Source organism: Pteropus vampyrus, unplaced genomic scaffold (genome assembly GCF_000151845.1).
Source record: "Pteropus vampyrus isolate Shadow unplaced genomic scaffold, Pvam_2.0 Scaffold526, whole genome shotgun sequence".
In the NCBI taxonomy this organism is placed as follows: Eukaryota; Metazoa; Chordata; class Mammalia; order Chiroptera; family Pteropodidae; genus Pteropus; species Pteropus vampyrus.
In genome coordinates this window covers 722,339-743,528 of record NW_011889307.1, presented here as the reverse complement: position 1 = coordinate 743,528, position 21,190 = coordinate 722,339, and the positions used below count along the sequence as shown (strand labels likewise).

Sequence of the window (21,190 nt, the reverse complement as noted above, 5' to 3'; positions counted from 1 at the left end):
CTTTCCACCTCCTCAACTCCTCCATTTTGATGGGATAGTTTTGAATACTTGGTCATAGACTATTTATTTTCCTTTACAAAACATCTCTATTTGGATGGTAGGACATGCTTAGCCTTAACTGAATGTCACTGACTTAGTTTAACTGTACCAAATTATAAATCATATACAAAAAAAATCACTTTAAAAAAAAAAAAACTCAAAGGTTTATCAGGTAATAACACTTCTCTACCTAAAATGCCCAGAAGGCTTCTAGTGAGTCTATCAATATAAAATTCAATCTCTTCAGATCATCTTACAAACCCTTTTATGATCTGGATCCTAGTTAACCTAACCAAACCCACCTCAAAACATTGTCCCCCTTTGCTCTTCAAGTTCCAGATGTAGTGGCCCTTCTTTCTATTCTTTGAACATGTCGAATTCATTCCTACATTAATATCTTAGCATCACCTCTTCCTTATCTGGAAAAGCCATCTCTATGATCATGGCATGATTGACTCTTCATTCAGTCCTTGGTTAAATGTTAGCTTCATAGTAAGGAGTTTCTCTGATCTTGCAATCCACACTGTCACTTTCTATCACATCATCAATTACACTTCTTTACACAGAATTTGTTTTTAGGTTTTACTTGTTCATTATTAGTCTTTGCCCAATAAATGTAAACTACAAGGAGTACAGAGATTTTGTCTGTTTTGTTCATCACTGTAGCCTTATGCCTAGAACATAGCACACACTGATAAATAGTTAGAATGAATAAATGTGTATTTTGAAAACACTGAATGTAATTAGAAGTGTATATCTCAGGTCAAATGATTGTACAAACATTGCTATACAAAAATGTAATGTCGAAAATGAACCACTAGCCACCAAGCAGTAATTCAAAATATTAATTTGTCAGCCAATGTACACATATCATAACTCAGGCATTTGAAAGGCATTATAAACATGTTTATATCGATTGTACAGGTTGGATAGAATTTGAATATACCTGGACTCTCTAGTCTTTTTATTATCTTACTTTCTAGTCTATTTCTAGTGTTTTCACATTCGATCACTATTTTCTTCACAGTGTGTTTTATTACATGGCAAGACAAATCATTCTTCGCTTTCTCCACTTCTTCTTTTAAATAACTCTTGCTCTTCTCAAATATTTTTCTAAATAAACTTTAGAATAAATTGGTCAAATTTATTTTAAAGTCACTGAGATTTTGACTAAAACTGCATTAAATTTAAGGATCTACATGTGTTATATAACACAATATATTAGTAACATATTATTTATGAAAGTTAATTATAATTTATATTTATTTACCTTTTTTAAGGTTAATATCAAATAAGCAATCAAGAATATAATATATGCCTCAGATTAGGTTGTTTAAGTACATTTATAAAAAAAGTTACACATCATTAATTTTATTACTGGACATTTAATTTTAGTTGCTATTGTGAATGAAATTTTGTTCTTTCTAATATATACTCCATTTGATCATAAGTAAATAAAAGAAAATTATTAATATTATTAGTCTTGTGGTCTAATACTACCATCATGCTCAACTCTTACTATTTCTAAGGTTTCAGATGACTGTTATTAATCCTAAGGAAGACAATGTCATCTGAATATAATTTTATTTTCACATACCTTGGGACAATAATTTACAATGGTATTATATATTGGTATCACCTATCTGCAAAACAATTTAGCAGTACTTATCAAGAGCATTAAAAATATTTGAAGCCTAGACCAAAAATCCTTTCTCAGAGGTTTAATAGGTGCATTTAGAAATTTATATACAAAATTGTTCATCGATGTGTCATATACGACAGTGAAAAATAATCAGAAATGGGCTAATGGGTAAATAAATTATGTATATGCAGGACGAGATATCATGCAATTATTAAAAAATTATTTTTAGAAGCCAACTTAATGACAGAGAAAAATGCTAGGACATACTGTTAAGGGAAAATAGAATACACAGAATATAGAGCTCTATTTTTATTAGAATTCAGAATACACAGCTCTATTTTTATTGTAACTTCAAATGTGTTAGGAATATGAGAAAGTTATTAGGAGAATAAGGATTAGAAAGAAATGCATCAAAAGCCTAATAATGTAATTTTCTATTTTGAGAGCATTAAAAAAAAATTATAAAATCTATAATACTTGTCTTTTCAAACACACTGTTTAAGTAAACATTACTAGTATTTCATGTGTATTCTTCTATTGTATTTTTCAACTTGTACCTCTTTGTTTGAAAATTCTCTACAATACAGATAATAAAAAATATTTTAAAAATTTAATTTAAAAATCACTATGTGAGGTCAACAAATCCTTTATCTAGAGAAGGGGAAAAAAATGGTTCTAATACCAGATTAAATAGTCTAGACTGCTAGTGCTACCAAATACACTGTATCCACAATCTATCTATCCATGAGACAGAAGGGAATTTGTATCATTCAACTTGTCAAAGTAACCCACAACAAAGAAACTGACAGCAAATTTTTTAAGACTGTAAGCTCTGGATCTTAATATTGTTATTCATTATTTATTCCAGCTTGGTTTGAAACTTAAAACACACCTCACTGTGCCTAGTATATAATACAAGTAGAAAAAGGCTGGAAAAGATTAGTCTTCCACAACTACCTAACTTTTGTTTATTAAATAAGCCATTCTCTTATAAATAAATCATTTAATTCAGAAATTTATAGTCCCTTGTGTTAAGGAACTTCTATTACTCCTCTGAAGATCAGAAAAATGTGGCTAGTGTTCACAAGGACGGAAAACGATTATGTGAAAAAAATTTACAAAGTAAAAATCTACTGATGCAAAATTTCTTCTCAGTTTATCTCTGACAAAACTAAACAAAAAATAGCTTTAGGTAAAGATCTAAAGGATTAATGGGCTAAATTCAACCTAACAGTAACTAAGCTGCTGAATAAATCACTCAGGTGTATACACTACAAGGTATTTTAGAAATAGCTGCTGCTCCATATTTAGTCCCTGTCATTAATCTTAGTACAAAAGACTGAATTTCAGTAACTATTACTATTATAGAAATTTCAACTTTGACAGTGTAAAAGTCAGTTTTAAATAATTATCTCATTTGTTCCTCATAAGTCTCCTTTAAAGTTGGACAAACATATTATCCCCATTTTAGAGTAAGTTATGAGTCTACTGATAATGCTGTTATGTGTCTACTGGTAAGGTTGGTTGCTTAATTTTACATCTCTGACTCCTATTTCAGTACTATTGCAACAAGAATGTAAGCTCCAAGAGGGCAGGGATTTCTGTCTGCACCTAGAAGAGTGCCTGGCACATAGAGTCATTGCAACACTTGCTGAATGTAGCGATGAATAAATTTCCTCTACAGAAACATGCAAAAGAAGCCAAAACAGCGAGAAAAAATTCAGTATAAACCCTCCAAAGCTATTGTAAATAAGAAAATAATCGTAAATCTTTGTTATTCTGATAATATAGATAGTACCTATATTTTATCTATTTTATGGTACAACATATAGAAAAGAATTTATATAAAAAAGTCTGTTTCAATACATGATTGTATGAAGACTTATTTAATGCATATTCTTTAGCAATTTCATTTAAAATATCTTATTAAAATATAGTCACTTATATTTTAATATAGTCACTTATGAGTTAAAAATTTTTAAATATAATATGACATTTTATATCTGACAAAAATGACATACTCAAAAAGAAAAACAGACACAATGGAAAATAATTTTTCTTTCCCAGAAGACAGGTAGTAAGGTATCTGCACAACCCATTCATTTAAAACAAGTAATATTTGTTAAATATTTCAGAATTATAAAATATGCCTAAATCTTTTGTTGACAGGATCATCTTTAAATCTATATTTCGAAAACTTGGCATTCATGGAATATATGCATATTATAAAACATCGCAAGTTCTCCGCTTTGCCTCCTCTATACCTTTAAACAAAATCAGAGTTAAAATTATGTAATTAAAATTACAAAATGTCCCTTCTTTTGACCCTCACCAATTACCTGAAAGTATTTGTTTAATACAAGGGCTGTTAACCTGTTTTGCGGGGGGAAGGGTTCATAAAATGCTTTTGAGATACTCAGGAAAGCAAGAAAAAAGATATGCACATGCACAAAATATTCTACATACATACACTGAGGAGAGAAGATATGGACATCTGCTTTAGAACAATTACAACCATTACACTATACAAAGAAATGTGTTCTTAAAAACTTGTTTCCATGTTATTTACATTATTCGACATTTCTGCTAAAGGACAATTGCTTCCAGTGTTGTTACAAAGGGAACAAACAGGTATTGTGAAATTCTATTACAAATTTTTGGGTCAGAATAGGAATACATTTGATGTTAATAGTTTTAACTCAAGGCTTAAAGTATTCTAATTCCATTTCCCTCACACTCTACCAAAATGTAAAAACAAAGGTATTATTACTAAAATACAACAAGAAATATTTTAATGATGGAACTGAAATCAAATTTACTACTAAGGCCTTGAAAATAGTTCATTTTTAATAGGAAAGCAGTCGCACATCAGTATAAATATATAACAACTACTCATGGAAAAATGTATATTAATTATGGTGAAACACTACCCACATAAGTCAAATATTTGTGCTATTAACATGTTTCCTTTTATTAAAATAATTACTGTTTTAATGGATATTTTTTAAAGCATATAAATATTTTACTGTTATAGCCATGCTCTAATTTCATCAATATTAAGCTTACCTTTCCTTTTGGTCCAGACTGCTTAAAACATAAAAAAGAAAAAAAATGTAAGAGGCGCGACCTCATTTTTGATATATCATTGTAGTTTTAGTAACTGCAGTCAATAAGGCAAAACTCTAATGCGATTAACTTGTTTTTAAAAACATTACATATATATGTTATATACTATGTTTTAAAATTTGTCAGATATATGTTGTTTTTCAATTTTTGTCAACAGAAAATACTTTATATCTAAACATATTTAAGGAAGAAAAGAAGGATAAACAAGTATATGAAAAATTCTTGAAAGAACTTTAGCTAACCATGCAACATTTGAGGATGTAAGTTAGAGTAGTTATGTAAACAGTCTTCAAGAAACAATACAATGTCTTGAAAGTTAAAAATTTTTAGTGGTTCTAATCCTGTTATTAGATGTGATTATTTGCTTGTGAGTAAGGAAATTTTTGCACAAAAGCCTTAAATACAGCATTTGGTTTGGGACACAAGGAAAGGCCTGGGTTTTTAAATCATGGTTTCCAATCAAAAGTCCAATATATAAAAGGTCCACCCTTCTCCATAGTTCATGGAAAATGTAAAAACATCAACTACTTAAGAGTAAAATTACAAACACCTTCAAGATTTACATCCTAGAAATATTCCTCTTTATTATAAAAGGAACTAAATATTCAGAACTCTTAAGAAAACCATAGTGTACAAAATTCCTGAGACTCCATATTAACTTTTGTATCCTTATCATGTGGAGCACACAAGTAAAATATCAATTTAATCCTAACAAATTAAAAAAAAGAAATATGGCAACTTGGTTTTACCTAAATGACACAAAAAGAAACACATATTTTGAAAGGAATTATAAACCTACATGATACCATATTTCACATTTCACTTTTGCTATTTAAAAAATGAGATAATCTGTAAAAAATAAGTTCATGTTGAATAAATGACAGAAAAATAAGGAAATATTACTTATGCCCATTAAAGTAAGTGAAACAAATTATAAGCACGAAAGCTTAAACATTTATTTCTTTATTTCTAACAGGAAATATTTATTTATTTATTTCTAGCAGGGAAAGTAAAATGAAAACCAAAAGTTAGGTATTAACACCTAACTAGCCATTTCCAACTCTATACTCTTGTGCCCAAGAAGTGAGAAGAGTTTAGAACTCTCTTATTTTTGTTTCGTTTGTTGAACTCACCTGTATAGAGTAAAAGAAAGAAGTAGAAACAGGTTTGGTTCTTTCCAATAAACCAAGGGAGTTAGGAAGAAAACAAAAAAACAAAACACACGTGTACGCGCGCGCGCGCGAGAGAGAGAGAGTGTGAGTGTGTGAGTGTGTGTACCCATGCTCATTTCTCTTACCCTTGAAAAATACATTATGACATGATACCTAATTTATAATTCGTGACACTTTTACAAGATTCCTCAATATGTATTTATTATCAAGTCCTGCCCTAGAGTTGCTTACATATTTTTTTTAAAAAGCTTTTAAAAAATAGGGAGGGAAGCCATAATTAGTAATGTAGGGCTTTGTAAAAATGTCAACTTACATTCTTGTTGGACTATTTCATTCTTGAACTAGTGGTATACTAGTGCTTTCTAAATATTAAAAAAAAAAAAAAAGAAGAAGAAGAAGAAGAAGAAAGGAAAGAAGACAAATTGATTGATTCTGGTAACCATGACCTGACTTAGGACTTCAAAAATTCTTTCAAAGTAGTGCTTTTCATTAATAATTAAATTTTGCTTATTCCAGGAGCCCATTTTCCCATTTACTGTTTATGTATCCTTTTGCAGACATTCATTTTCCCCTATGAGCCCTACAAACCTTTTCACCTATCCTTAATAAAAAACAAAAACAAAAAAAAGTGAAAATTTAAATAAAACATAAACCAGTAAATGTTAGGGGTGAAGTCCAATTAAAGTTAGGGGTGAAGATGGTATAGAGTTACATACTTTTTTAAATTTCCGTGTTTCTTTTTGCCATATCAATACTCCCCTTTTCTATCACTATCAGTGTATAAACAACCTATCTTTTAAATATGAATTAACATTTGGAACAGCATTAAGAAAATAGACTGGAACCATAATATTCTCCAAATAGTAGCTAATCTGATCTTTTAACAATCTTCACTCATTCATTTCACATTAAAAAGATATAACACAGGTGTTCCCATATCTTACTAGAGAACTGTAAATTAAAAATGCAGGTCTGATTTACTTAAGAGACAAGTTATATCATTCATCCCAAGATTAGACTGTCTGTATGCGAATTACCAACTGATGGTATTTTGTTTCATTTCAAATTAAGAGTTGAGAAAAATAAGAAAAATTAAGAGACGCTATAAAGCCAGTGTGCTCACCCTCATCTGAGGCCTGACAATTGTGCCAACATTACACTAATTAAAACAAAAGTGCTGTAGCAACCACCTCAGGTGAAGGCTTTCTTCATGACTTTGAAGATGTGGTTTCTGCTGCATGCAGTGTTCTCTTCTAGCTAGTGCACTATAAAAGCTACTTAATATTTCCATTGTGAATGCTTTACTGCTTTCTTCTCTGTAAATTGCACTACACATACTTTGTACATCTCTACTACTGCACTTACCACGTAATCATGTTTACCTGTCTTTCTCACCTCTACCCTAATCAAACTTGAGCTTCAAGGCAGGGACTTTGTCATATTCATCTTTGACTATTCTGTACCTCATCTATGCCTAATATGTAGCATGAAATCACTCAAATGTTTCTGAAGGAAGAAAACTGGAAAAACTCTCAATAACTTGCCTTTGAATTTCAAAATCTTTTTAATGACATGCTGCAGTCAGAATAAGAAATGTTTATTCTGTAAATAAGAGATAAACATAAGTAGATTCTGTCCTGCTGACATAACTCCTTATCGATCTTAGTTGTTCTTGTCAAGTATTTTAACTCACAATTTTTTCTTTAAATACAAATTAATTCAGGTTTTATTTTTTAAAAACAATATTTTACGAGTAAATACCAGTTCCTATTAACAGGGTCTAATCTTTTACGTAGATGCAAAAATACACACACAAGGTATAATGAATGCTGACACGTATAATAAAACAAAACAAACCAATATCCAGACTGAAATCAGTTTTTAACATTACCAATAAGGAAAGGAGGGATGGGAAGAATAGATCACAATGCAGACGATTCCAAACTAATAGATAACTTCAAAAACAATAACAATTTTGGTTGTAGATATATCACTTGATTTTAAATTAGTATTTCAACTCAGACCACATTTTCAGAATATTAACATGACAGATCTTTATTGGTGAGAGTCTATCAATGTGTCAGTATTTGAGAAACTATGCTATCCCTTCTTTCATCCCCCTAATTACTCTCCTTTTATTATTTATTCTCATTTTTGTGTCATATGTAGGTCAGAGAGCTTAATTTGTGTTCTTTATAGTACAGCAAGATAATTTTTGGCATGTGACGTAATTTATCCTTCTCTTTAGTTGGATTTCTCAAAAATTTTATGTGAAAACTATGATAAAAATATATTTAAGCAAAAAAAAAAGTTTTCTTACTATCCTAACGTATGAGAAAGATTTAAGGGTTTTAGGTTGAAAATCTATGTTATAGCAAATCTATGTAAATAATAAACATAGCAAGGGTTTCTGAGAGACATTTTCTGAATGAGAAGTAGTCTAAAGGGAGATTTTTTAAATAATAAAGAACAGCATCTAGCATATATACCAAATCTTTAAATTTTACTAGTTATAAGAAAAATTTATGCAATAATTCATAATGCAAGATATAAAGAGATTATTTATTTACTTATTGGAGTCTAAGAATTTCTTAGTCAACTGAAATTGACTCAGAACTGAAATCCAACTGAAATTTCATAACCATTCTAAAATGGTTATGAAAAACCTCAAAAGCATTTAAAACACAAAGCTTTCCCCATTGTTATTCCCATTATTTCAAGGTTCAAGTAGTACTTTCATAATCAATGAGAACATCCAAATCTACTCACAAGTAGTAAAATAAGATTTTCTCAAACATTTAAAACTAATAAAGTGATTTATTTTGATACTATAAAATCCTATAAACCTTATAAAGAAAGTAATGTAGTAACTACAGTTTTACTCATCGGAACTAAACTACCAGCTAAAGATTTTTCTGTCAAATGTTTTAAGTGCAGTGTGGAAAAATTAGGCTAACTTAACTGCAATATAATGCAATGGAATGGCTTTTATTTAAAACATCTTTATTTATAGAATGTGATTTAGTCAAAAGCAGATATAAAATAAAATTCTAGGACATGAATTATTTCAGAGACGTGAATATATCTTTATAGACAATGGAAACAAGTAAAATTCCACAAAGTTTAAAAAAAAAAAAAAAGCTTTAGAAGAAACAGTGAAAAAATCTATTGGAATCCTTACCTTTGGGCTGCTGTTTTTACTAATGACATCTGTGTATCAGAATGTTGAATATGACTACGATGAACTACACTTCCAGAACATAGTGATGTATTTTGTGTATTTCCACTGCAGATTCAAGAAACAAAGAATAATGCGAACAGGAGAAAGTTACATACACATATGCAAAATAAATCCTTTAAAATCTGAGCAAATGCATGAAAAATTTTTACCACTTAAAAAAATGTATAGAAAAGCCATCATCCATGATAAATTGTCTATTAGGAGTTTCCCACTTTCTGAATTTGCTTCTAAATGTTTCCAATCCAATTCATGAAAGAAGATAAAGAGTAGAAGAACACTAGAAATCAGGAATCCTTAATGAATATTTTTTATCAAGAGATTTCTAGTAAATTAATTCAGATATATTTTCTCTCCCTATTCTCTATTTAGGAACTTTTATAAAAAAGCTTTTAAACTATGAGTATTACTAAGTTTCCTTATATGCCAAAATAAAAATAAGTGTAAAAAAAAAAATGAGTTCTAAATTCTACTTCTGATTCTGCCACTAGCTTGAAAGTTACTTAGCTTTGATGTACCTCAACAGTTTGACTATAAAGTGACAAAGTAAAAATTAAATGGTGATTTTCAACCCTACTTCCAGGAGATGTTAACAGCTCAATCAGATCATTAACAGTGGTTCACTATGACAACCATTAGGAAAGGAGAAGAAAACTAAGAAATCTTTAAAGTCCTTTATTGAGATAATCCTGATAAGAATCTCCTAAAGGAGACATGACCATCCCCCCTACCATGCCTTCTACTTCTAATATAACAACTAAGATTTTATTAATCATATGAAAGCAAGCTCATTTTACAAAATCCTACTCTACTAAAATTTTTCTTACAATACTTTTATTTGGAACCATAAAATCACTGAAATCACCCCTATTCCCAAGATTCAAAGCAATGAATCTTCGCACTGGGACCACTCTACCTGTTGGCCTTACTTTATAGCTTGGGTCACCTGGCCACAAAGGTAGTTAGTTTTAGTGTCAAACTCTTTATCTTTTTTGTAGGAATGTGTGTAGTGCCGATACCTCAATTTCTTACTGTTGCTCAGCATGTTAAGCCCAATTGGGTTGCCTTTCAAAGGTTTTAAACTTTCAGTCTTGTTTTGTCTTGCACATGTCTTCCAGGGATCACCAGAACTAGTAGCAACAATTTCAGATTGACGATTTAACTGTAAAAAAAAAATCCATAAATGTTGAGAGTGAATAAATACCAACTATTTGAAAACCAATTAAAAAGGTAGTAAAAATGTACTAGATATTAGGGATGAGGAAGAGGAATGGCAGTGGCATGGATCTAAGAGTAATTCAACTACGATACTTTCCCCCACCCCGCTAAGGACAACACGAATATATAGGATATGGGTATTTATATTATTTTCTTTTCATTTAAATATTTCCGAAGATATCTGAGAAAATTAAAGAGAAAAACAGAAGAGATGAAGGTAGAGGATCTTGGGAGAACTCTTTCCTAAGAGTAAAAAATAAACATTTCCCCTGCTTAACAGGCCTTACTGCTATCTATAGGGTAGTACAGCCATATATGGCAATAAGTTGTCATTTCAACTAATACAAGGACTTGGCCTTAATATCGAAGTTTCTATATAAACGCAGAAACTGAGATGTCTTCATACTTTTGAAGTTGCAAATAATAAGAACACATCAATAACAATCACTTTAGGTAGATCACAGTATGACAATAGGATGGCCCATTCCTTGAGAAGCTCTTCTCAACCAAGAAAACTATTTTATTACATCCATTGCAGGAGACATTTAAAAGTTGCTTTCGGACTCAAGACAAAGGTCCTCAGATCTTAGTGATAATTTACCCAAAACAAGATGTTAAAAATCATTCTTATATACTTTAATTTTATTTTTGAAACAACAGTCTAATATTTTTTTTTATTTTTATAAGAAAATATAGTCATAAGAAGATAGCGACTTGCCTCCCCTCCACCCCAACTGTCTTTATAGAAATCTAACAGTTCCCTCCAAAAAAAATCTCCCACAAAAAGGCGTGAGGAGAGTTCACTGTGCAAGTACCATTCTTGTTTTTAGGCATATCTGCATTACAAAATTCCAAAAAGACTTATTTTTGACATACTGCTTATCACTTTCTCTTCCTTGAGATGTTTCTTTACTTCCTAATCTTTTACTTTATAGACTCCTTCACTTCTGGTAATGGCATATCAGGTAATGCAGATCAATCTTCCCTCTACTTTCTGCAAACAACTAGAAAAGCTGGAAAAACTACAAATTAAAAAAAAAAAAATCTGTTTCAGGCCTCTGAGGGCTACCAAGGCAGTGAAGAATTAAGAACTAAGATCAGGGACAAGAAAACTCAGAAATCTGAACCCAGATTTGTATTTTTCCCTGAGGCACCTTTTGATTCCAGAAGATGCAGCTGAGAGGCTGAGAAGCTATGCTCAACTTCCAACAGAATCAGAGAGCTAAGGAGACAAAAAGTGTAGTTCAAGGTCTACGAAGTACAAAGGGACCTGTAAACACCTCAAAATTCAGATTAGGATTATGGCATATTAATTAGAGTGCATTAGAATGCTAACAGTCCTCTCACAGGTTGAAATCCAGCTTCCAATCATCTAAACCTCCAGTTCAAGAGTAAATCAGATATTATTGTATGCCAACTATAGATGAAAAATAAAAAATATTAAAAAAGTAAATCGGAATTACCTGGTTCAAATTTTAGAGTAAATCAGAATTACCTGGATGCTTTATTAAAACAAACTGCAGTGTTCGATCCTTACAGTTTATTCTGATTCAGTAGGTCTGGGGTCAGCCTCAGAACTTGCATTTTTTAACAAGTCCCCAGGTAATGCTGATACTGCTAACCAGGAGACATTCGGAGAACCATTGGATTAAGGTGATCCAAGATTGCTAATGTTCCTAATTACTAGCCACAAGTAAATGTACATCCCTTGTAGAGAAATAATATTATCCTTAGCCTCAAATTACCACGGATTTTTCACATGCAATGCCTACCATTCATAAGCAAGCTCTTAAATAAGACAATGTAATCAAAACCAAGAGAAACCACTGATAATGGGAATAGAACTACAGGGGACAAAAAATAATGGGGTTATTATACTCTCTCACTTCCATTAGGAGAATACAACCAATTCCGTATTTGTTAACTCTTTTTTTTTTTTATCCCACAGAAAACTGTTACTGTTGAAAAATAATGATTTGGAAATCAAAAAGACCTGTGGTCTCTTTCTAGCCACGTAACTTTACTAGTTATTTCAAAAATGAACAAAGAAATAACACAAAATGTCTAGCCCTGGAATGGGTCTATAGGAATTCAATAACTATTAGATCTCACTTAATTAGAAACACAAATATCTTCAATTAGAAAGCCCATAAATTTTATCATAAACAACTGGTCATTAAACTGCGTTTGGCCAAGAAAAATTAGGCCTATCCAATTATTGTGATCTAGGCCTATTCCCATGTCATTTTTAAAAAATGTTCTAAGTCAATGGTTCTTAAAGTGTGGTCACTAAATGAGCAGCATCAATATTACTTAGGAATACTTTAAAATGCAAATTTCAGGCCCCACTCCAGACCTAAATCAGAACCTCTGGGAGTTGGGTTCAGCAATCTATTTATCAAGCCTTCCAGGTTATTCTCATCACACTGTTGGAGAGCCATAGCTCTAGGTGATTTTGATACACATGTTAAGAATCTTGGAAGCAAAAAGTTTCCATTAGAGCTTGACCATGTAATTCTGTAATTACAGACAGTATTTTTTGAGGGTTTACTATGCGTAGGCATTATGCTAATTACTTCATATTCAATATCTCATATTTAATATCTTATATTTAATCGCTATATTTTATACATTTCAGTAGTTCTTCAGCAATTGCACCTGAAACATTAGGTCAATTACTTGACACTGCTGAATGACGGACAGGATTAATATGCTCAAATTTCCCACTTCAGTTATTTTTTCTCAACAAAATCTCTCTATCACAAGTAATTTAAACTTTATTGAAACTCTATCCTTATGTTATAAAGATAATTAAGCTTAAAAAGGCATTGTAACTTCTCCAAACTGATTGTCTCCAAAGCCTATTCTTTCCCGTATTACACTGCAGAAGGAATTTTTATAGTTTCTAGAAATACAAACATTGATTTTTAACAGAAAGCAAAAACAATGTTATTCCTAAAAAGACTCAAAATCATTAGGATACAGACCATCTTAAAAATCAAAGGAACTGTACTAAGAGTTCCTTAACATAAATGTAAAAAGTTAAAATTATCTCACCCAAATTAGAGGCACCTAACTTAGCTAATTCAATCATATTTCTGATTAAGTGCTTACACATTTAATCAGACTTGCGTTTTCTTTTTAGAAAGCATTTGGGCATAGCAATAGACAACTTAAAGCCCATCATTAAAATTAAAGCAAGAAAATCTGTATAAGCCAAATTCTTAAACTGCCTAATTCTGCTGCTATAGGTTACTATCAAAAGCTACATCCACTTCAGTCAGCAACAAGTCACACCACTGCTTCTAGCTTTGTCAGATAACCATATCTCACAAAAAACCATTTACTTTTTTTTGTCAAATTCTCTTAGAATACGTTCCCATTTGTTATACTTCGAATGTAGCTGGGAGTGGGTTGGAATCTCTCCATACGAAAGGCACTGGATGTAAATTTGTAAAAGATTCTCTTATCACACAATTACGTATCTCTAGGACACAATTCTAGCTGCCAGAACATTTAGAGCTGTTTAAAATACAACATAAAAATTATTTTAGATACCTGGCACATCTACTTCTTTCTGCCTAATTAATAATTTTTATCCTTCATTTTATTTGTGCTCTTGGTAATCTACATCAAATTATTGGGGGAAATAAAGTGTAACTGAGTAAAAATTGAGCCATTTATGGCTATCTCACAGATTAGATTGCTACTACTAATAAAGTCAAGAATATATTTGAGTCTAGAGGTTTCCCTCTCCTCTGTCCTCCTCTTTAGCAGCCTAAGACCATTTTCTAGCTAATGCAATCACAACATCGGGAGAGCTACTGTGGACTGATGGATTCACACAAAATCATCACATGGTTACCAAACCAACTATAAAAATTGGCCTTACTGATGTCAGATAAGCAACTATAAACACATCATAATTAGTAAAGGGAAACCAGTTTACAAAGGTTCAATAACACTGCATTTAATAATGATAATGCAGCTATTTATAAAAGATGTTCAAGTGCCATACACTATGTATGTGTATTACATTGTTTCATAATTCTCACAATCATCTTATAAGGTGGGTAGTTATTAGCAGGCCTAGAATCTGATATTCTGTCTGATTAACTACAGTAATATAACACTACCCATCCAGAAGCTTTATGTTTCCCTCAACTGAATATTGATCTACATACAACACATTTATGTAGTGCAGGGAATCAGCAAACTTTTCTCTAAAGGACCAGACAGTAAATATCTTAGACTTTATGGGTCATAGTCTCTGTCAAAGCTACTCAACTTTGTCTAAATTAATTCAAATCTGTATCTGTTATTCTAGCATAAAAGCAGTCATAGACAACACAAATGAGCATAGCTATTTTCCAATAAAACTTTATGAACAAAACTTTTAATTTCATATAATTTTCACGTCATGAAATAGTGAAATAGTGTCATGAAAGGGTATTCTGATTGTTTTTTAACCATTTAAAAAATGTAAAAACTATTCTAGTTCATAGACTATAGGTTGTGGGCCAGATTTGGACTGTGAGCCTTGGTTTGCCAAACCTTGTATTATAACATTAATCATTAAGTGACTGATGGGTATATAGCCATAGAAATTAAGCTCCACAGGAACATTGGAACATTGTGCTTAATACATATTTGCTACATAAATAAATATTTCATTGGGACTGCTAAAAGTGCAAACATTATCAATATGTGGTATCTTCAACCCAAATTTGCCATACATCACATAATCAACTTGACCAAAAACCAAGTAATCAGGAAATTTAGTATCTAAGAACTTCAGATAAGATAACCTAAAAGAATGTTAAATAGAGAGACATGAAAAATGTATGTTAAAGGCATTTAAATTCTTAAAACCAAAGTGGAAACAATAAAGGAAGAACTAGACTATAGAAAAAACATAAAATTTTGAGAGAGAATCAAAAGAAGTTCTACAAATGCTAAATGTCATTGAAATGTTTAAAAAAAAAAGTAATGGATAGACTAAATGGCAGGTTAGCTATAGCTGAAGAGAAAAGTTAGTGAATTGGAAGACAGAACTAAAGAAATTACCTAGGATATGGTCTAGGGATAATTTCTTTCTCTGTCCTTTATCTTTTCTTTCTTTTTTCGTTTATATATAAAAAATAAGTTAAATATGAAAAAAATGATTGTCTTATGTTTAATAAAAGTTCCAGAAAGAAAGGCAATATCCAAAAAGATAATGGCTAAAATTTTTTTTCAGAACTAATGAAAAACATGCCTTATAAAGAGGCACAATGAAAGTGCAGAAGCCTAAACGCAAAGAGGTTATTCTGTGAAAGAGAGGAGGAAGAGTACTAAAACACTTTGAACTAAAATAAAGGTTTTCTCTTAATTCTATGTTCATTTTCAAATGGAGAAAAGGGATTATATTATAGACCTATATATTACCCACAAGCCATTAAATATCCAGGAATGTGTTAACCCCTAGGATACATAGATTTTCTAAAAGGATAAAGAGGCACAAATAGATTTTTGGAAATCAACTCATAAATCCTTAATCTCCACTTTTACATTTTCTTAAAACTGACTTACTTTAAAACCCATCTCTAAAAAAGGCATCATACAATATCTCCTTCCCTGTCTCCCATTTCACAATAAATCTTTTTCCATTTTACAAAACGAAGACATAATTCTTACGTATAGTTTTAAGAGTCTAAAAACCTCCTGAAAAAAAAAAAAAAACAATTTGAAATATTAGTATCTAGAATCTTTTGGCACGTATAATGGTAGCAAGGGTTCTTATCTTTCCCTGTTTTACGTATATTTCTGTTAAATGTGAACCTTGGGTTAGAAACTGGGTATTCTAGACCAAAAAAGGATTTTCTTAATTTAGCTATGCTCCAAAATGGAAAAACAAAAGTAACAAATATTTGCATCTATGAACTTTGTGTCTTCTATTCCAATTATTTTCAAGAAAAGCATTGCTCTAAGGAAAAAACTAAGTGAAAACAAAGCAAAGAAAGCATTAAAAAAAAAAAAAAAAAGACTGAAATGTGCTGTGCCATATTACAACCAGGTAATAAACTTGAGGTCAAAGCCAAGGCCATACTTTTCTGCTTTAGAATTCATAAGTGAAATGGCTGTCATGAAGATGCCAATTAACATGTATATTTGAAATGAAAAAAGAAAACTTTTATAGATAAATATTACATCTGATTTAATCGACTGACTGCCACGTGCATGTGAGCTGGCCTTGTCAAATAAGTTCTACGTAGACATTTTCCATTGACTAAATAAGCTAAATATGGAGTTTCAATTTTTAAAGAAAATATATAAAAGAAAAAATATAAGACACTTTATTAAAACATATTGTATTGACAAAGGAATTCTGAAATTAACAAGATTTCAATTTTTCCAATTATTTGTGTATTTGGTTTTTAAAAAGAATCTAAAAGCAACAAGTATAATTACTAGACACTTGTTAAATCTTAAAGCCTTTTCAGTATATTCTCCAAATTCAAAAAGTCAATGACTAATGACTGAATTACAAATTATTTTCAACTTTTAGATGTTAGACTGCTATGTGATTTTGGCATTTAATTCAAAAGGAAAGAACTGAATGATAATGCAACAGCAAAACTCTTTCCATATCCATCTATTTATTATGCGACCAAGATTTCTTCAGCACTCGTATCTTTAAAAAAAAAAAGTTTAAAAAGAAAATTGCTGCTGAAAGTTTTATTCTAGCAATAAATATCTATTCATGGATAAATGGACTAAATGAATAAAGAAAAACATCAGTACCATCTGTTTTAAGGTATACATTTCCAATACAATTCTAGACAATAGGTTTAATATCTGTATTATAGTCTTGAGTTAAGTGTTTATTGATAATTATAAAGATAACTTGATCTAGTAAAAAAAATACTTAGAACTTTTTAGTGAAAGGAATGTTATTTCATGTTAAATTTCAGTGGATGTTTATCTTTTTATTAAAGTTGATAGGATAATTTAAATTTTTTCAATCACATAAAAATCTATGTCACAATTTTAACTTTATATATATTTTATACATGCATTTTAACATGAAGTTTTTAACATGAAGTTAAAATGCATGTATAAAATGTATATAAAGTTAAAATTCTGTGATAAAACTGAACAGAAATATAAATTTAAGAAAAAAGCACAGTATATTTCCAACTGTTCAAGAGGAGATATGTATATTTTTTAAAAACTTGATGCTGAGTATCAAATCATAATTATTTTTAGAGCTCACTGGATACGTATCAGCATCATGTAGGTTTTATTTTAAAATATCAACATTTATACCCTTTAAAATATGTAATAAAGTATACACTTTTTAAAAAAATTAAGGGCATCTGCAGGCCCAAAAAAGAAAAACTGAAGACCAATGTCATGGAAGTTAGTGATGAAAAAAAAAACACCTTTTATTTTTCCCCACAAAGTTCACTATTTTTATACCTCCCTGAAGAACACCTAAACTGCATCACTCTATGGAACTGAGATGTGAAAATAAAAGCTACAGAAAACCGCAATGTGAAAAACTTTACAGTTTTTCAGTGTGAGTAATATAAAGAAAATCTTTAGAGTATTAATAGAAAACTGCAAATTCTAGAAATTCCCTAAATTATGACAAAATAGAGATGTTGTGGAAGAACAAACTCCTACAAAGATGGGGTAAGGGGACTAAATTTAAAAGCTCCTAAAATAGTATTCAACAATAAATACAGAAAATATGTAGACAGGGTGCTATGTCAGACTGGCAAAAATTCAAGTCTTACCACATACCCACTAAGATTACATTAAATGGGAATTCTCATATATTACTAGCAGAATGGCAAGTGCTAATGCCTATGAATGAGGCACTTGGCAATATCTAGCAAAATCACCTATAGATTTAAATTCTGAAATGGCAACTACAATTCTAGGAATCTATCCCACAAATACACTGTGAAGATACAAAAAAACTGTAAGTACAGACTTTTTTAAAGCACTGCTAATAATAGTAAAAGTCTTGGAGAGGGGTAACCTCTGCTTATCAATAAGGAATTAACTGACTATCTATGGTACATCCATTACCTGGTGTACTATGTAGCAATAAAAGTGATAAAGATCTCTATAAATACTCTGCTGTAGACTGATCTACAGATTATACTGTTAAGCAAAAAAAAAAAAAAAGTTTTTAATTAAAAACAAACAAACAAACAAAAAAACCCAACGTACCAAACAATGTGGATACTTTCTCCAAGAAGGGTGGTACATTTTTATTATTAAAAAAAAAAGAAATAAGTTTAGACCACATAATTTTAAAACAGGCTGCCTACAAGTGAAAGAGAAAAGAGATAGAGAGAATCAAGATAAAAGCTAGGCTTCTGTGAATAAAAATTCTTTTGTAGATTTGACTTTGGAACCACGTATTTTTCCGTAATTATAAAACAAATTAAATCAAATTTTTTTAAAAAGCAGTTCCTCCAAAACAAATAAACAAACAAACCCTGGCTCTCATCCAACTGGTGGAATTAACAACCAGGAATAATTTCAACACAGTAACTTAAATATACATTCCTACTGGGATATACCTGGGGATGCCACCAAACACCAACAACAAGAAACCAAATGAAATAAAAAAAATTAATCATTTTGTTAGTAATTATATTTATGCTGGTATTGTAAAACTACTTAAGGTAAGTTTACATCATTAGGAACCAAGACACTAAACCCAAAAACCATAAAAAAAGACTAATATATTTCACAATATAAGAAAATACATTTTCTCCAAGGCAATAACCACCAAAAGCAGAGACAAAAAATTAGTGAAAAAAAAAAAACTCGTTTAAAATATTAGCAACTAGTATCAAAGCAATCAGCCAGTTTTTCCAAAAGTATTTCATCAATCAAACCTAAGATGCATCACTGCTGTTATGTACTAATGCACAAAGAAATTTTTTTAAATTAAACCATGTCATGCCATCATTGTAATATGCACCTAGATAGACTTTAGGTGTCAAAATGGGCAAAAATGTATATTTTAGACTCGATATAAACAGAATTCCTATGGATCAATAATATTTAATACCAAATAGAAAAATGTGCCAAGGATATTAAATGGTAATTATTAGAAAATAAATAAATGGGCAATATTAAATGTGTTCAATTTCACTCATAATAAAAGAAATGCATATTAAGACTACAGTGAGATACTATCTTGCCCTGGCAAATATCAAAAGGTTGATAACACTGTAACAAAAGTTAGAGAAAACAGGTATACTCAGACATTACTAATAAAAGCGTAAATCATGTATAACAAAATTAGAAATGTTATCTGTTCTGATACAGCAACTCTACTTATAGAAATTCATCTTACAGATATACTCATGTGTGAGTAAAATAACCCATACAGAAGGCTAATTTACTTGACATTATTTTGGAGGGAGCAAAGGTTGATAACACCATAAATATTGTGGTATTAAATGACGGCACATCATAAAATGGGAATACTATGCACCAAGTGAAAAGAATGAGGGTGCCTTTAATGAACTCTTATGGATAGTTTCCAGATATATTAATTTTTTAAAGTAAGATTAGAAAAAGTATATACAGGATGCTAGCAACTGTGTGACTATAAGGGGATGAGACAAGAATATATGTTTTCATTTTAATGCATAAAATATCTCTGAAGGGATAAATAAGAAACTGGAAACACCGTTTGCTTCTGGGGTAGGGAAGAGGGTGGTAGCGTCTTAGAAATAAATAATATAAACATCTTCTGAAGTATTCATTTTCAGTATATAATGCAAACTTTTTTAAAAATTAAAAAAGCAACACTTGCCTTTTTTCCTTTTGCGGTTTCAGAATCCTCATCTTCATCTACATTGAGTAGATTTGCCTCACTACACAGAAAATAAGGAAAAAAAAAACCTTAAGTGACAATTACAACCCATACATTAAATTCAGAAGTTGTATCCTCTTTGCATACATAATAATTCAAGGATCAGCAAACTTTTTCTGTAAAGGGCCATAGAGTAAATATTTTAGCCTTTCTAGGCCATATGGTTTCTATAGCAACTACTCATCTTTGCCACTGTAGTATGAAAGCAGCCACAGATTATACGTGTGGCTGTGTTCCAATAAAACTATTAACAAAATCCACTGGTGGGCAAGGTTGGGCCTGCAGGCCATCATTTGTTGATCCCTGCCATAAATGAACACATAGTATTTGTTTTCTTAACTATAGATTTCACATACGGTCACACTCATTTTTACTTTCTTTCTTGGATTTAAAATTAGGGGAAAAGGACAGAGAAACAAACAAAGAAACAAACTGATATGAAAATCTTAGCTAATGAAGAAAAAAGTAATTCCAACGGTATTGCCACAGTAATACCATTTTGAAGAAAATATCAACCCTTCCTTGAGAATCATTGGCTTGAGATACTAAAAGACCAGAAGGATGCATCTATTAACAGTTTATATTAATCTCAACATGTTCATAAAGGATCCACTTGAAGATCCACTTATAATGATGAACCAGAGTGCAATTCATAAATGAAACATACAGGTAACACCTTAAGACAAATTTTTTACATAACCATGACAAGTCTTCTCAAAAAGAAGCTCAAAATACACCTCCGAAGGCAACTCAACTAAGCTATTTTTAGTAAAATCCTAGCTATTTATAATAAAAATGTAAAATCTGTTTCATTACTGTTTATACACATCCCAACTTTTTAATGCTAAAAATTCTCTTCTTCCAAA

At 30.7% G+C, this 21,190-nt stretch overlaps 1 protein-coding gene across 14 annotated transcripts in view; it reads right to left on the bottom strand.

Moving 5' to 3' along the window:
* The window catches only part of SENP6 (SUMO1/sentrin specific peptidase 6), a 93,796-nt gene that overhangs the window by 46,457 nt on the left and 26,149 nt on the right, over positions 1–21,190 (bottom strand). For 11 of the 14 annotated variants that reach the window (XM_011383562.2, XM_011383564.2, XM_023525105.1 and 8 more), the window contains 4 exons: positions 20,265–20,325; positions 10,237–10,379; positions 9,161–9,265; positions 4,748–4,768 (listed from right to left, as the gene is read on the bottom strand). In XM_011383562.2, the coding sequence (XP_011381864.1) occupies positions 4,748–4,768; positions 9,161–9,265; positions 10,237–10,379; positions 20,265–20,325 (330 nt within the window). The remainder of the gene's footprint in view (positions 1–4,747; positions 4,769–9,160; positions 9,266–10,236; positions 10,380–20,264; positions 20,326–21,190) is intronic. The other 3 variants (XM_011383565.2, XM_011383563.2, XM_023525108.1) reach the window with 1 other exon arrangement.